The sequence below is a fragment of the Magnolia sinica genome, chromosome 12, assembly GCF_029962835.1.
Source record: "Magnolia sinica isolate HGM2019 chromosome 12, MsV1, whole genome shotgun sequence".
Lineage (NCBI taxonomy): Eukaryota > Viridiplantae > Streptophyta > Magnoliopsida > Magnoliales > Magnoliaceae > Magnolia > Magnolia sinica.
Genome location: NC_080584.1, coordinates 8,399,520 through 8,417,434, shown reverse-complemented (window position 1 = coordinate 8,417,434; position 17,915 = coordinate 8,399,520). Strand labels below are relative to the sequence as shown.

Below are 17,915 nucleotides of genomic sequence, written 5' to 3'. Positions count from 1 at the left end.
TCCTCTACTTCTCTTCTTGCCCCGCCAGGATTTAAGGAGGGAATTCAAATAAACTGTAGCCGAGTTGTCTATCCCCACCTTGGTATTGTCCCTGACCTTCTTAGGAGACATTTGCTGATGAGGTTTGTCCTGAATAACTATGATATGTTGATGACACTGAGGGTAGGCTACCGGGGAATTAGGATTTGGAGTCTCCATGTCAGGGTTTGGGAGAGGCGCATTTGCAGCTTGGGCGAGTTCTGGTCTAAGGTTTGGGTCGGTTCTAAAGAAGGGCGAGAGATCAATATGGAATTGGCTGGCCACTGGAGAGGGGGAATACGCTAGGGTCATGGAGAGGTCATGGGAAGGGGTATGTCCATCTGAGGGCAGGGAGAAAGCTGATGCGTTCTTCGGTTTGGCTCCCTCTGAGAGGGAATGAATTCGTCTCCGGTAGGGGGGAGGAATGTGGGGGTGTAGCTGGTATAACGACGAATCCTTCTGACCACTACTTCGCTGGAGATCCAAGTCCAATTTCAAGCTAGTGTTAGCATCTCTACTATCTAAGGCTACTTCTATAGTGGGAGATTGAGTCGAAAGTGGGAGAAGTATTAGAGTGAGAGGCTTCAATGTGGGGGCCTCATCATCTTGCTCAGCTCCCACTGAGTGGTCTGCTGGCTCGAGGGACTGAACTGGATGAACAGCCTCACATAGCCGACCTGCCACCGAGGGGGGGAAATCAATCGCTAACGGCTCTGCTGAAGCTTGGGTGGCTGGGATGAAAGAGTCATTGAGGCTATCATCCAAGCTGGATGAGTTTCCCAGACTATGCAGAGGGCCAGCTTGAGGGGCTATAAAAGGGACAAACCGTCGAACAGGTGGTGGGCGATCAGATAGACTCTCCCTGTTTCTATAGAAATATGATAGCACCCACTCCCTAGTCGACTGATCTCTCTCTGGGGGCTCCTTAGGGATGTGGGAGCGGGGGGCCTGCCGAATTCCAGTCCCTAGATCTTCTAAAATTGCAACAATTGGGTATGCCTCTTTCCCCACTTTTAGATCAACAACCTTGGATAAGTCAGTCCCTGGTTCCAAACAGATTTTCACCCTTGCAAAAACCTGGAAGATGCCATAACTTGCCAAAGAGTCCACTTGGATTACCTTACCGAAGTGTTGCCCAATATCCACAATCACTAATTCAAACCAAGCATGGGTGGGAATACCGTACAACCGAATCCATCGCCCGTCGTGTCCCATGACAGAGAAGGGGTCCCAGGGCTCAAACTGCTCCAGGCCCATCTCTGCGTGTAAGGATGAGGCTGTGGTGAAGTCTGAGAGCTCTTCTTGAGATTTGAACTGAAGGAGAAAAGCATAGGGGGATAACCTTACCACATCCACTGCAAAAGACATAAATCTGGACTCCCTCAGAGAGCGGAGGATATGGGTGATGGGAGTGTAGGGTTTTGAAGAGAAGCCCACCAGGGCTTTCTCCAAACGACGCAGGTGAAGGGCGACCGCAGCTCTATCCGCAACCACCGAGAATGACTGGTCAGGATCCACTGTAGGAGTAGATACAGGGGGATGCTTCTTGAGGGCCTCACTGTAGGAATTGGGGTTACAAGGGGCTTGTGGCAGGGGTTGATTTTGAGGGATGTGGGGATTCTTGGTTCTGAGGGGTTTAGAAATAGTTGTTTGGACGGAGACAACTCGCCCATCAATACGCTTTCCATTCAATACTCCCATGGCTGCCCGGGCTTTGTCCTCGTATACGTAGGTCACGAAGGCATAGCCCCTTGGTTTCTGGGATCCTAGGAAGGTTGGAATAGAGACTTCTTGCACTTTCCCGTATTTCCCGAAGATGTTGAAGACGTCCTCCCGGGAGCAATCGAACGGCAGATTGCCGATAAAAATGGAAAAACCTGTTGGTCTAGGGATCCCCTAGGATGGCCTAGACCCTCGCATTGAAGATGCAGGAAATCGCCCTCAATATCGCCAGAGAGACGCCTAATCAGGATTAGGAACTGTGTTGGTTATTTTCACTTGGACCACACTAGCATACCTCAGGTAGGTAAACGGAGGACATCGATCACTTTGGTTAACTGAGTGCCACATGTATGGAACTTCCATGAGATCCACCTTGTCCATTAGGTAAGTTGCCTTATGTTCACCTAACTAAACCCAAAAATCATGATCCAAAAATCAGGCAGATGATACCATAAGAAATAGTTGGGATGGGCACACCCACCATAAATTGTGTAGGGCCCACTGTGGTGTTTATAAACCATCCAATCCACTCATCTAATATGCTTCGTCGAGATGAAAGAATTGGCCAAAAATCACACTATTCTATAGGGTTTCGGACCAGGCCTACTCAAAGTTTTGCATTTGCTAGGCCAAGCCTCAGCCCATTGACAGCTCCGGTATTCCAGAATTTAAATGCAGTTGGGCCATACCACGTGAATTCAGAAGTTTTAGGTATATATTTATATGATTCCCTATGGAGTGGCCCACCTAAGTGTTGAATCGACCTTGCTTTTTGGCCACACAAGGGGTGGTGTGTGTACTTGATGGATGGGGTGGATCATGCACATAAAGTCATTTCCCTCATGTTAGAGAAAGTGATGCCCTCTGCATACCTAGACGGGTTACGGGTTACGCCAATGATTTTCTTTTCCACTTTACTAGAGTAATTATGAAATTCAATTCGAAGGGGCATCCAATCGCACTCTTTTATTTTTACCTTGTCATAAAATGCTAGAGCACCTCTTTAGCGCATGCGGATCACCTAAATGTGTTGTTAACTCTTTACAGCTTGCATTATATTGAGAATTTTACAAAAAAAGAAAAAAAGAAAAAAAAAAAAGAAACTAATTAATATGGAATTAACATTTAGATACCTTTCACAAAAAGGTTTTCAAAAAGTTGCCTCATTTCACTTCCTTCCGTCACAACTGAATGAGTACCAAAGATCTACTTTGCCTCAAGTTCTCGGATTGAGGCCCAAGTCCGTAATTAAGTTCCCGTGTTCACGCCATTATAAATATCATCGAGGTCCGTATCTCCCATACCCTTAGAGAGGCCAACTCAGTGACAGACTCGCTGGCCCACTTGGGGAGTGAAGGCCAGCTGGACAAGCGCTTCCATTCCGCGGAGTAGCTTCCTTCTCATGTTTGTGGTCTCATTTTCTTGGATAGAGTAGGACTTGGCAATCTAAGGATCGCCTAATTCCTTGTCGCTCTTTGTGATTTTCCGTCTTACGATAGGCGGGCCCTTCTCATTTTGTCGTTGGGCCTGCCCGAAATTCCCTTGTGTATTTTCCTGCTCCATTTCAACAAAATTTCTCTCTTTTTTTAAAAAAAAAAAAAAAAGTTCCCAGATTGTGAAAATAATTCTTATTAAACTCCTTGCAGAATGAGGCCTAGGTCCATACTTAAGTTCCCGGATTCATCCTAGCGACTGAATCCCACCAATGATCCGCTTTGCCTTGAAGCATATAGACAACCAATTCTACCTTTTGCTACTCGTCACACTTCATGGCAGTGAAAATCTTTTTGATTTTTTTTTTATTTTGAGCTAACAAAAAACATTAAGCGGGGGCTAAGGCGAAAAACAGCCTAAGAACCCCTGCTGTACAAGAATTCACATTCGGGAGGTCCATCCCAAAGGCCCTCCTATCATATAATAGAGAAAAAAATCAGGAAAAAGTTAGGAGATTCGGACCATCCCTAATCCTATCCTATCTAGGACCTGCTCCCCTTTGGCGAAGAGAGGGAGTTCAGATGCCAAATTGATGAACATGGTCTGCTGAGTAGAGCTGCCCCATCTGGCTAGGCAGTCCGCAACGGTGTTAATTTCTCTGGGGATATGCTTGATTGAAACAGATAGCGAGACTCTAAGAGCTTGAAACTGGTTTTTCCAATAGAAAGCATTCCAAGGAGGGTTCCCTGCTATAGAGAAAAGTTCAACCACAACCTGGCAGTCGCTTTCCACCTCGACGCAGGAGAGGCCCATATCCTTACAAAACTTAAGGCCATCAATAACCACCTTCATCTCCGCCTGAAAGCTCAATCCCATGCCATAGCCTTTTGAGTAGGGCTGTTCACGATTCAAGCTAGCTCGAAAAGCTCGCTCGACTCGGCTCGAGTCAGCTCGGATTGACTCGGCTTGAATGGCCGATTCAAGCCGAGCCAAGCTAATTATTTGAAGCTCGAGTTGAATTCAAGCCAAGTTCGACCAGGGGGCATTTCAACTCGACTCGAACTCGAACTCGACTCGACTCAAAGCTCGAACTCGAGCTCGACTCGGCTCGATTAATAAATATATTAAATATTATATATATATATATATATATATATATATATATATATATATATATATATATATATATATATATATATATATATATATATATGTTTTGAGTTGTATATAAAAAATAAAAAAATAAAAAACAAACCCTAAAGTCTTTACCCGACCGAACGTACCCCCTTCCCTTTCCCTTTCTTCTCTTTCTTTGCTCACTGTCAGCCACACGCTAGCCCTGACCACCACCACCAGTTTTCATTTCAGCTTCACAATAGTATTATTTTAATCTCTTGAGATTTACTTCTTAGGCGAGAAACTCAAGAAATTCAAGATGGGTTCTTCTCAAATTTGTTAGAGCTTTAAGAAAATCCAATGATTTAATTGGCTAGAGCTCTTTACTTGGATTTCTGATCTGTGTTCTGCTCTGTTTCTTTTCTAGTACTTGGATTTTTGCTGGTGGAAAAAGATCAAGAACAGATCGGTTCTTACAGGTTTCCTCATCCGATTCGAAGATTTGTTTGGTTTTTTCATCGGGTTTTGCTTTGATTCTCTTAAGAATTTTGAATTTTTCATCAATGGAGGAGGATCAAGAACAGAATCCATTACTCTCACCCAACAAGCTTGAGCTTGACTCGAGGTAAACTCGACTCGACTTGAACCACTAGCTCGACTTGAACTCGACTCGACGACTTTGGCAAACAAGCCAAGCTTCAATGTTGAGCTTGAGGCCAAGCTCGAGCTCGAGCTCGAACTCGAGTACATCATGGACAAGCCAAGCCAAGCTTGGCCCACCTCGACTCGACTCGGCTCGATGCCCACCTCTACTTTTGAGAAGGCAAACATGAAGGTGCCGGCCCTTATCGTCTCTACACACACCCCTGCTCCTAGAAGTGCTCGGATTATCCCTAGATGAGCCATCCACATTAAGTTTCACCCAGCCCTGAGGTGGTTTGATCCATGTTACCAAGGACCCTGAGGGCGGGGAACTTCTCCCTGAGACTAGCCGAAGGTCAGCTACCGCTTCCCTGTCTTCCTGGGATTTGCATGCCGGAAGGGGGAACGCATTGGACAGGTAGAACAACCAGGACCTGACCTGGCAGATGGCGTGGGCGAATCTGGAGCGGGAGTCTTCAAAACTACGTTCGTTTCTGGCCTTCTAGATTTCCCAAAGGATAAGGCCCGGGGAAAGCCCTCTAAGGACTCCCAAAGTAGAGGAATTATTGGCAATCGCCCACCATTGGGATGCTCTACCCCCTGCAGATTAGTTCAGAAGGAAAGAAACACCAAGGATGGCTGAGAAATGGGCCCAAATGGAGAGCACAATCTCCCCCTTGGCAAAGAAGTGGTCGAGGGATTCTTCTTATCAGCTAATAGACGAGCAACAAATACAGGAGGAGGCCATCTGAATACCTTTCTTCTTAACACTAATATCGACTAGGACCGTGCCATTTAGAATCTTTCACGTAAAAACAGCAATTTTGGGAGGGAGTTATGGGTGCCAGGCCCATTTGGCCCAGTTACGCACCTGGCCTGAGGACCTGATGAGGTGCCATGCCAATCGAGTGGAGAAAATCCCTAACTTTTCCTTGGTCCAAATGACGCTATCGGTCCCATGATTCAGTGCCAGCCCTTCAGACTGCACGTGATGCTAAACGAAATCAGGGAGCATTTCAAGGAAACGAGCATCGTGAAGGATGCCTTCAGGGCCCATAATGTCTTTCACGATGCCTTCAGGGCCCAAAATGAGCATCGTAAAAATCTTTTTGATATGTTTCTTTCATTTTTCAACTTCATACAAATTGGACCCGCACGCCCTTGAATATAGGCGGCCTTTGCCTCTTAAACTTTTGGAGTAAAGCTCACATCCCTTCTTAAGTTACAAGCATAGGTTGGGCCTAGCTTTGTATGTGATTTTGGAGTTTACGAGGGCCATGAGATCTCCAATCGCCCTAAGAATTCCATTCAAACATAACTTACCCTAAGCATGTTGTAATTTATATTCATGTGAATCATATAAGACGAGTTATATTCAAGTGGTTGGAACATTCTAAGGAGTGCACGTGTGTGAATCAATATATAAAAAGATCTAAACATGTTATGTGTTATATATATTTCATATACAAAAAAAAAAAAAAAACATATTTCTAAAGTTAGGGATTCTACCAAATCATCCTAAAATTAACACATGTAATATAGGTTACAGGGGTTATCACATTATTCACAAGTCAATTAACAAGATTATTTAAACATTGAGACTATTACTAGACTAAAAACATCATCGGAAAGCTTGAAGTGTGTATCTTTCACCTCAAGGTTGAGATTCCTCAATTCAAATGCAGTCTAGGCGTAGAAATTTGGGAGAAAGCTCAAAACCCTAAGTTCAATCGCAAATCTATCGTCAATAACCTAGATTTTATTCTAATTAAACTTTCAATAAGGGTTGTTTAGGAGCTATCACTTGACTTAGGAGCTCAATCCATTTCAGCATTCAACACACTCTTCTAGAAGGAAATGTGGTCGCGGATGTGTTGGCAAGAATGGGGAGTGGACGCTTGTCAAATGTGCGGTGTTTCTCTTGCTTGAACCTTCCTTCTAACATTAGGCGACTGGTGACTCTGATCAATGTGGGTTTAGGTTTGATTAGAAAGATGTAGTAATCATGCTCTTCAGTTTGCCTGGCCTAGGTGGTGTTTCCTGGCACCTCCTAGTCCTTGTTTGTGCAAGGATTGCCTATAGTTCCGTATGATAGGTGAGGCCTGTCTCTTTTTGTTTGGAGCCCAACCAAATTCCTTGTTGTATATCTCTACTTTGCAATTAATCCCAGGTGGAGTCTTCCCACCTGTTTCTACAAAAAAAAAAGAAAAAAGAAAAAAAAAAAAAAAAGAAAGGAAGGAAGTTTAGGCTTTGACCTGCCTCAATTAGGACGACTACTAACTCAAGCTGGCAACTTGGGCCCAAGCTCGGCGCGAAACCGAAGTTCTCACGAAGCCTCTCTCTACCATGGCTCTCACATACAGTTGGTTTGCTCCTAATCAACTGTCAGGACCTCAAGATCTGACATGCACATGAAAATCGTAAAGTAAGAATTTTTGAGACTTGGACGGACAAAGAAGATCTCTAGCCTAATTAGTTTCAAATTGCTCGAAATTGGAAAAATGACACGCGTGTGCTACGTGACGACACCTTACCCGGCAACATGAGGATTTATCGGGCCAACAATCAATGGTTTCAGGCCGAAGTAAACTCAGGACAGCTCGCACAACTCAAACTTTGAGAAGAACAACCCAGAGCAGCGAGATATTCTTCCCCCTCTCACATTCTCTCTAGGGTCTGAGGGGCTAATCGAATGAACTTTATGGGTTATCCTTTAAATTGAATATGCAGTTTGGTGTGTTTTTAGCGTAGGTTCTCTCAAATCAGACATTAGGGTCTAATGGACTGGGGATCCGGCGATCCAAGTCCCATAACTGGTTTTGTACGTACGATCGATTCATTTGTGTGCAAAGTTTAATTAAGTTTGAGTTTCCAGAATTAATGCTTCACTTGCAAGTTCTGATATTTTCGAGTTTATACGCATGGGAACACGTGAGACCCTGCAATTATTTGAAAAAAATTTGGGTAACACCCAAGCACATCCAATACTCGAGCATTGGAGAGCAGGGGTGTTACATCACTACACCAAAATTTAGGCCTAAGGCCAAAAAATGAGGCCCATCCATGATTCAGGTGGATCATACCAAGGGAAATAGTTTGGAAGGCAATTGTTGCCCTAGACATTGTTTCAAATCATGTTGTCCACCTGAATCACCAATGGTAGTGATTTTTGGGCCATTGGCCTAACATGAGGTGATGCGCTAGTGGTCGGGAAGGATTTTACATAAACATTATGGTGGAGCCCACCCATTTGCTTTTATGCCCATCCAAGGTGCCGTTAAAGAAATGTAACAAAAGGTACCAGAATGATAATTATATCAATTAATAAGGTAGTTTTTTAGAAAGGTAGCTTTTTAGAAACTTAAATTTTTTTCTTTTTTTTTAAAAGTACTGAAATGTAAATTCCATATAAATTAGGCAGTGTTTTGTTGAATTCCCTTTTTTCCTGGTTCTTTCACGAAAACCTCGTCCAAGTTTTTCGTAGCCATGCATTTCCTAGCATTGTGAGTTGACCATCCTAGATGTTGTGCTGAGCATTTACATCATGGGACCCTCTGATGGACAGGCTGGATATCGCGTGTGGTGAAATGCATATGGGCCATCTTAGACATGCATGTGGGATTAGCAAACCTGTATAAAAATATTCCATTCCTTTTTTTTATTACATATTGTGGAACTCATATCTTCCGTTCTTTACAGAGGCACATAACTATATTCATGCAATGAAGCCTTTGATCGAAGTCACTGTTTTATTGGTTCACAGATTCTTCATTTGCAATAAATTGCGGCGGTCAAGACTGGACATCGATAGATGGAATGTGGTATGATAGTGATGTCAATGCTCTCCGCCCAGCATCATATTATCTGGCCAGCGCGAGCAGGTTGGCCGTCAGTAATGTTGGGCTTAATGAAAATGACTTGTACAGTACAGACTCTATGCCGCAGATTACGGATACTTCAGACCCAGAGCTGTTTTGGACAACAAGGGTATCGCAAGGATCGCTAAGATACTACAAACTTGGGCTTGTGAACGGACAATACAATGTGACTCTGCAATTCGCTGAGATACAAATGGTGGATTCGATAGGAAGGCGTGTGTTCGACATTTTTGCCCAGGTGTGTATGATATAGTATGATATATTTCCTTAAATTCGCACTTGTATGCACAACCAATTTAATTGTGACACTAATATTAATCCAAACTAGATGATCAAAGTCAATGTTGTAGTATATAGATTATAGAGTTTAGAAGGTGTGGTTATGTTCCTCTCTAAGGGCGGCAATGGGCCTGACTGATTTACCAAATGGGCTATGAATACAGTCCTGAAGCTCACTTTTTTTTTGGTCCTAATAAACTAAGCTTTTATCACCTTGAATCAAAATTGAAATGGGTTCTATTTTGGTCATGACTGGAAAGGAAAACAAATAGAAAACCTGCAAATGCAAAAATGAGGTTTCGATGGCAACTGAAAAAGCAAGATAGGAGCTAGAGATGTCCAGAGCAAGTACCAAAAACTCCATCCTCAGTCCTGAATGTTGGGATTTGTTCCGCGGAATCACACAGATATGGATCTAGGATAGCAATCCAAGAGCACTAAGCAACATAAAAGAACACAAAGATTTAACATGAAAAACCCTTATGGGAAAAAACTACGGCACAAAGCGACGGAAATTTCACTATGAAAGCACATATTACAAAGATGGAGGACTTACCCGACTTGAGTAATCCTCAAACATAACCTTCTTTCCACCCCTTGAAACCCTGAAACTCTTTTAGAAACCTTATAATGCCTTAAAATACTTCCCAATCCCGTTTATACCCTTTTATATAGGTTTAGAAAGAAGTCGAAACAGAATAAGAAACAAAAATCGTAAATTTTGTGTTTTTGATCTGCGCGAAACCTTCAATATCATCGAAGGTCCTTCGATAACAACAAAGAATAACCAAAACTGTCCAACGACCAGGGGCGAAAATCCTGAAAAAATTCGATGGCATCGAGTTTGCTTCAATGTCATCGAACTGGCTTCGATGACATCGAAGCTAGTTCGATGTCATCGAACAGTGAAGACAGATTAAAGACATCTGTTATCAATAATCTCCACCATGTCTTCAATCTTCAAACGTATAGCTTCTAATCCTCTTCTCTTATCTCTATATTGCATCATAGTTTCATTAATGCTTCTCGTGCATACTCCATCCTTCTTTTACGTCATCGCCAAGCCCAGAAAAGTTGTACAGAACTTGAACTTCTCTATATGAACGACCTTGGTGAGCATGTCTACTGGATTCACACTGGTGTAAATCTTTTCCAATGTTATGCCTCCTTCCTCAAGCACCTGTTGGATAAAATAATAACGCACATCAATGTGTTTAGTACGTGAGTGATAAACAGAATTTTTAGCCAAATTGATAGCGCTCTCGCTATCATAGTTAACCGACACAACCTCCTGCTAAACTCCCAACTGATTTATCATGCCTCTGAGTCAAACACCTTCTTTAAACATTTCTGTCACTGCCATATATTCTACTTCAACCGTGGAAAGAGTCACCACGAACTGAAGCTTTGACATCTAACTGATTGGTCCACCCGCTAGTACAAACCAGCATCTTTAAGTAAACTTTCTAAATCTTACACTGCCTGCGTAGTTTGAATCCACATACCCTACCAACTTTGCCCCTATCTTTTCAAAAGTTAAGACGTAGTCTTTTGTACTTTGAATGTATCAAAGTAGCCATTTCACCGCTTCTCAGTGTTGCTTACCTGGGTTTGACATGTATTTGCTCACAACATCGACTGCCTGTGAAATATCTGATCTCATACAAACCATAGCATCATTAAACTGCCAACCACATTCGAATAAGGCGCAAGAGACATAACCTGCTTTTCCTCATTTGATTTATGACATTGTTCTGAGGAAAGCTTAAAGTAAGTCGTGTAGTGAATGCTCATTGGCTTTGCCTAGTCCATCCCATACTTAAGCAACACCTTTTCAAGATATTCTGTCTATGATAACCAAAGCGTGCTCCTCTTCCTATCTCTATGAATATCTATGCCGAGAACCCTTTTTACAGCCCTTAAATCTTTCATCTCGAATATCCCTAATAACTGAGTCTATCATCAACATACAATACTAGGATGATGAATCTATCATTACTTAGTGTCTTGTAATAGACATAGTGATTGTATTCACTCCAAGTAGATTTCTGACTCAACATGAAAGAATCAAATTTTTTTATCACTACTTAGGCGACTATTTCAGTCCGTACAACGACCTCATTAACCTGCAAATATTTTTCTATGCCCCTTTAATTTCGTAGTCCTCTGGTTACTTCATGTAGATCTGCTCTTCCAACTCCTTGTGAAGGAATGCGGTCTTGATATCCATTTGTTCCAGCTTGAGATCGTATTAGGCAACTAGTGCCAACAAGAATCTGATAGACACTTGCTTAACCACTGGTGCGAATATCTCTGTGAAGTCGATTCCTTCTCTCTAAGCATACCACTTTGCTACCAGCCTCACTTTCTATTTATTATGTTTCATTTTGAATAATCACTTGCATCCAATTGATTTTCGGCCCACTAGAAGCTCTACCAGCTCTCATGTGTGATTTTTGTGTAACAAGTTCATCTCATCGTTCATAGCTGTCTTCCACTTTTCTGTATCCGGCTCATTAAGGGTCTCCTGAATAGTAGACGGGTCCCCTTCATCTGTAATGAGGGCATATGCAATATAAGAGTCGTCCCTATTTTTTTACGGTAACCTGCAATCACGCGGTGTGTTTCTTCTCACGGGTGGTTGCCCCATCTGATCTTATACCTCTGTCTGTGCATCTGTCTCTACCTGAGTATCATTTGTGTCAACTTGGACATCTACGATTAAACTTTCTGATTCATCTTGCTCCTCTTGATCATTCTTACGGAATAGGGAGTTTTCATCGAATCTGACATCATGACTAGTGATAACCTTGCATGTGACCTTGTTGAATAAGCTGTAACCTTTCACACCAACACTATAGTCAACAAAAATATACTTTTTGGCTCTATGGTCTAACTTATTTCTCTCTACTGACGGTACATGAGAATAACTCTCACAACCAAATATGCACAAATCTAAGTAATCCAGCTTATGACTACTCAATACTTCCTCTAGGATTTTATATTCAATTGCTGTAGAAGGAGAGCGGTTCACCAAATAGCAAGTTGTATTAATGGCCTTAGTCCATAAATTCTTGCCCAACGCATCATTACTTAACATGCACTGAGCCCTCTCCAAGAGAGCTCAATTCATCCGCTCAGCCACACAGTTTTGATCGGGCATGTGGCACACTATGTTGTGCTTAATGATCCCTTTATCCTTGCAATATTCATTAAACTTAGTGGAAGTGAATTCTCCATCATTGTTAGTCCTTAAAACCATTATTTTTCGCACTGACTGTTTTTCCACCATTGTCTTTCATTTTTTGAATATAGTGAAAACTTTGGATTTACGTTTCTTGAAATAAACTCAAACTTTCCTGGAGTGGTCGTTAATGAATGAAACAAACCATAATGACCCCTTAATAAAAATTTCTAGCGATGGGCCCCATACGTTAGAGTGCACATAAGCAAGCCCTCCCTTACATGTTTTTCAGTTTTAAAAGATAATGTAGATTATTTACTATATATACAATGCTCATGTATATCTAAATCAAAATTTTTAAAAGCTGGAATCAAACAATGATCAGATAGTACCTTCATGCCCCACTCACTCATGTGGCCCAGACGAGCATGTCACATACGTACAGAATTGGAATCTACAACAGCTGTTACCGTTCCACCTGCTGAAGTGCTTCTGATTAACCTGTAAAGGTTTTCGTGCCTTTGCGTCTCATAACTATAAGTACCCCCTTTTGAAACTTTAAGGACACTATTAAGACCGGTGAACTTGCACCCTATAGCTAGCCTCGAGTGCACCGAAAAAAATCAGACTTTTTTTCATATTAGTAACGTGCATGACATCAGTCAAGGTACACTCCAACCCATCAAACATCTTGATGCTTACCATGTCAATAGCCATTACATTACAAGCATTGTTATTGCCCATAAAAACCTGTCCACCATTGCATTCCTTGTAACTGGCGAACCAACTCCAATAAGGAGTCATGTGATATGACTCTCCTGTGTTAAGGATCCACTCATCTCTAAGATTGTCATGCAAGTGTCTAACCATAGACACTGACAGTACATCACTACTACTTGTCTCTTCATCAGATGCGACAACATTGGCCTCCATGAAAGAAACCGTTAAATTTTCTTTCTTCACTTTAGGATTTTTACAATTCTTCTTCATATGTCCAGACATTCCACAATTCCAACACTTTAATTTTCCTTTGCCCTTGCCTTTGGATTTGGATCTAGGTCTAAAAGATCCTATACCTCGCTTAGAATCTCTACCCCTCGTAATCAATGCATCAGAAGATGTCCCCATGTCATCGTTTATCTTTCTCATGGCCTTTCCTTGAAGGGCTGAGATAACGATGTCGACACTCAGGTTTTATTTGCGGTGTACATCATGTCCTTCAATGACTCATAAGATGCAAGAAGAGAATTCAACAATATACATGCATGTTCCACATCTTTGACCGCTTCCTCCATATCCAGCAATTTGTACATTAATTTATTAAAGTTGTTGATGTAGGCTTTCAAATCTCTACACTTTGCCATCTTAAAGGTATAGACTATAGCTTCAAGTATAGGCTATTTTTAGAAGAGTTTTTCACATAGATGTTCTCTAACTTTGCCTACAAACTAGCCGCAGTTTTCTCCCTCAAAACATTATAGAGAACCTCATCCGTGAGACATGAATGAATGGAGGCTAAAGCATTACTATTAAGGGTTTTCCATTCATCTTTCATCATCGATTTTCGCTCCTCAAGAGCCTTAATCATGCCTTGCTTGGTTTATAAGCTAATCATCTTAGTCTTCCATAACTCAAAATTATTTTTGCCTGAATACTTCTCGCGTTTCCCATTATTACTAATCCTTCAGATTCAGATCTGTGCCCCAATGATTACTCTGATACCTCTTGTTCGAATTTGTTCTGCGGAATCACACAGATATGGATCTAGGATAGCAATCCAAGAGCACCAAGCAAACACAAAAGAATGCAAAGATTTAATGTGTAAAATCCTTAAAGGAAAAAACCACGGCACAAAGCGACAGAAAGTTTACTATGAAAGCACAGATTATAAAGATGGAGGACTTACTCGGCTTGAGCAATCCTCAAACCTCACCTTCTTTCCACCCTTTGAAACCCTAGAACCCTTTTAGAGAATGCCTTAGAATACTCCCCAATCCCGTTTACACCCCTTTATATAGGTTTCGAAAGAAGCTAAAACGGAATAGGAAACAAAAATCGCAAAATCTGCGTTTCCACAGAAAATCTGCGTGAAACCTTTGATGTCATCGAAGGTCCTTCGATGACATCGAAGAATAACCAAAACTGTCCAGCGACCAAGGGTGAAAATCTCAAAAAAATTTGATGACATCAAGTTTGCTTCGATGTCATCGAACTGGCTTCGATGACATCGAAGCTGGTTTAATGTCATCGAATAGTGAAGATAGATTAAAGACATCTGCTATCAACACTGAAGCCCACTTAGGTCCTAAGATGAAATGATCTGGTCCAACCCTTTAACAGATTCCTACACTTAGCGTTTGCGATATTGATAGTATTGGCCAATTTGGTTTCATTTGCGTCTATTGCAAAACATGGGGAATTGCCATATTAATGAAAATATTGCACATGTTGTTCGTTTTTAGCTACTTCCATTGTTTTTTTTTTAAAGGAAAGTGGACGCATGCCACTAAACTTTTATTGATCAGAAAAATATACAGGCATTCAGGAGGGTCCCAACAAAAAGACTTCGGACCTCTCCTATCGTGTCACCCCTCTATAGACAAAAATGAAGACAAAAGAGAGACTCCTAGAGGACCACAAAGGAAACAATTACAACCCATTTACAACTGGATTAATGCCTTCTTATGGAGCCTAGGCTTGAGTTGTCTAAGACTAGCACTCCTCTGATAAGCCTTGGAAGGTCAGAAATACGCCTGAAAATTCTGTCTAGGCAACCTTCACTCACCAATCTTGCTAACACATCCGCCGCCATGTTACCTTCTCAGAAAATGTGGTCAAAATGAGGTTAAGGTTGCGCCTTTTAGACTGGATATCACCCATCCTATACCAGATGCTCCATGGGCAAGTAGCTAGCGGATCCTCTGCCGCATTAACTATGATTTTAGAATATGATTCTACAAACACATTGGCCAGGCCCAAGTTGGAGCAGATGGTCAGGCCATCGAGCATGGTCTGAGCTTCCACCACTGTGTTAGAGACAACCCCATAACATCTACAGAAGGCAAAAACCAATCTACTTGAATGGTCTCTACAGACTCCTCCACCACCACTTTCCCCTAGGTTATTTCTAGAAGATCCATCTATATTTAATTTCAGCCAACCAATTGGAGGCTTGGACCATCTAACAATGAGGGGAACATCACCAGCACGGAGGGCTGGGATATTGATTTTTAAGGACTGGAGGATGAGCTGGTGGCCATGGAATGCCTGTCCTCTACTTGAATGGACGAGCCTATCTCTCTCAACCAACAAGACACCTTAGAGATGATGAGCTTTTCTGACATTTTGCAGCCCTCGAACCGAGCGGCATTTCTGTTGAGTCATATCTCTCATATGACTAAACAAGGGAGGAGGGTAGAGATTCGAGATTTATTGCTGACAGCTAAGGACCAATGGCGGATGCGCTGAAGAATGGGCTAGTTGGGGATGAATGGGATGTCAAATAGTTGGTGGAAGTGCAGCCAAACCTTCCCTACTATTATTCCCCGACAAAGAAGATGGCCAATGAATTCCACTACGCCGCCTGCTTAGACTGAAGATATGCCCTGACACTGACCGCTACTCTGTTGGGACTAAGAGGGACTGAGAGCAGGGAGGGCTGGAGAATGAGTCTGGTTCCGACGATGCAAACCTACTGAGGAAGTTGGGAGAGACAGGTGGATAGAAGGAACTGATCTGCAGCATTCACACCTAGAAGCAATATTGACACCGAATCTCTGCACTGTTGAATCAACTAAAATAGCCTTATGAACAGTTCTCCATGCAAAGACGGAAATTTTTAGGGAAAGGAGTTTATGCCAAAACCATTTAATCCAGGGGACTTTGGGCTGATGTTGCCTAATAGCGTTCCAAGCATATTTAAGAGTAAATCTACCTGTCGAGGATAAATCCCAAATGAGCTGGTCTGCATGGTTAGACAGGGCCACCTGAGAAGCAGAAATTGACTTCATAGCTGTTGGATGTCCGAGAAATTCCATCTACCAGAGAGGGGGTTGAAGTCGCTAACTATTGCGGTCATAAGTGGATGAGGGACGGACCTCACTATGGCACCTGCATGCGAGCAGCCCACAACCCAACTGTTTATTGATCCAGAAACCGATTTTACCTTCTCCAATAAGCCATCTGGAATGAAGAAGAGCGCAAGGTAATGCTTTAAGAAGTTCGTTCCAGGCTGGAGAGGGTACCGGGCGAGCTGCTCCTTTATTAAAGATTAGCTTCCAGAGGTATTTTGTTAAGATGAAAGAGGCTCAAAGAGACTTACTCTCCAAGAGATTCCAACACATTTTCACTCTGAAGGTAAGTATGACGTCTTCTATATGAATGCTACTTCCATTGTATGATTTATGAGTTACATGAATGCTTTTTGGATATAAGTGCATCAATTCATTTAGACAATGCATAGTTTAGGAGTGGTTGAAATTAGCTGTAGAGCCAAATCTTTACAAAAAAAAAAAAAAATGTTGTTCTATTTTTATTTATTTTCTCTTTTTTCAAGTATTTACACCACTCTCCCACTCTAACCCCCTATAGCAACAATATCGACGATAATTAGAGGTGTACAAGAACCGAGCTATCTCGGTTAGCTCGCTCAACTCAACTCGAAAAAGCTTGATTCAACTCAGTTCGAAACTAAGTTCGAGCCGAGTCGAGCTGATTTTTTGAGCTCGAAAATGAGCTTGAGCCGAGTTCAAGCTAGCCCCTGCTCGAGTCGACTCGGATTGAACCCAGCTTAAATCGAACTCGGATAGAACCGGTTCGGTGACTAGGTTACTTTAACATTGATGTTGCATACCAGGTGTTTGATGAAATGACTCAACGAAGTGTGGCTGGTGGCAAGGAAGGTATGTACATGAAATAAATACCCATTTTTTCTTTGTTTTTATGTTGCCCAGAAGGTGTTTGATAAAATACATGTAAAACCATTACTGATGTTTTACAAATAATGGGATTTTAAAGGTGCAGTCCAGGCGTTTGTGGAAATACTGCACAGGCGAAGTCGACTCGATCTTGGCTCAAACTCGGCTCAAATTGGCCCGAGCTGCTAACTAAACCGAACCGAGCTGGCCAGTCAGGCTCGAGGACCGAGCCGAGCCAAGTTCGAGCTGAGGTCAGCTAGTGGCCAAGTCAAGTCAAGCTAAGGCCAGCTCGACTCGATGTACACCCCTAATGATAATATCATCAATATAAGGAACTTAATTTATAAAGAAAAAGGTAGCGATCCTTTAGCGATATTGACATGTGTCAATATCTTAATGATATATTACTGATAGATAGGAATACATATATCAAAGGAAGTTTCAATATCACCAACCTAGCAATACTGATATTATCAGCGATATTATCGATAATACCGTCAATAACAGAAACATTGACTATAGTTGTGAGGACTTTTAGATAGTTGAAGTGTGCACATGGGAAAAATATCCTGTATAGATATCATGGCCATCTTGAGGTAGCTGGTTATTAAGATGTGGATTATTAAGGTTTAAGACATGATCGGCGGTCGACTACAAGCCACGGCACTTTTCTTAGTGGGTAATATTGTTGTCTGGAGAGCAAGAAGCAGAATGTTTTTGCATGGT

General features: G+C 42.1%; 1 protein-coding gene across 1 annotated transcript in view; it reads left to right on the top strand.

Moving 5' to 3' along the window:
- Positions 1-17,915, top strand: part of LOC131220881 (probable LRR receptor-like serine/threonine-protein kinase At1g56140) — a 53,761-nt gene that overhangs the window by 18,687 nt on the left and 17,159 nt on the right. The window contains exon 11 of the mRNA XM_058215754.1: positions 8,696-9,048. Within this exon, the coding sequence (XP_058071737.1) occupies positions 8,696-9,048 (353 nt within the window). The remainder of the gene's footprint in view (positions 1-8,695; positions 9,049-17,915) is intronic.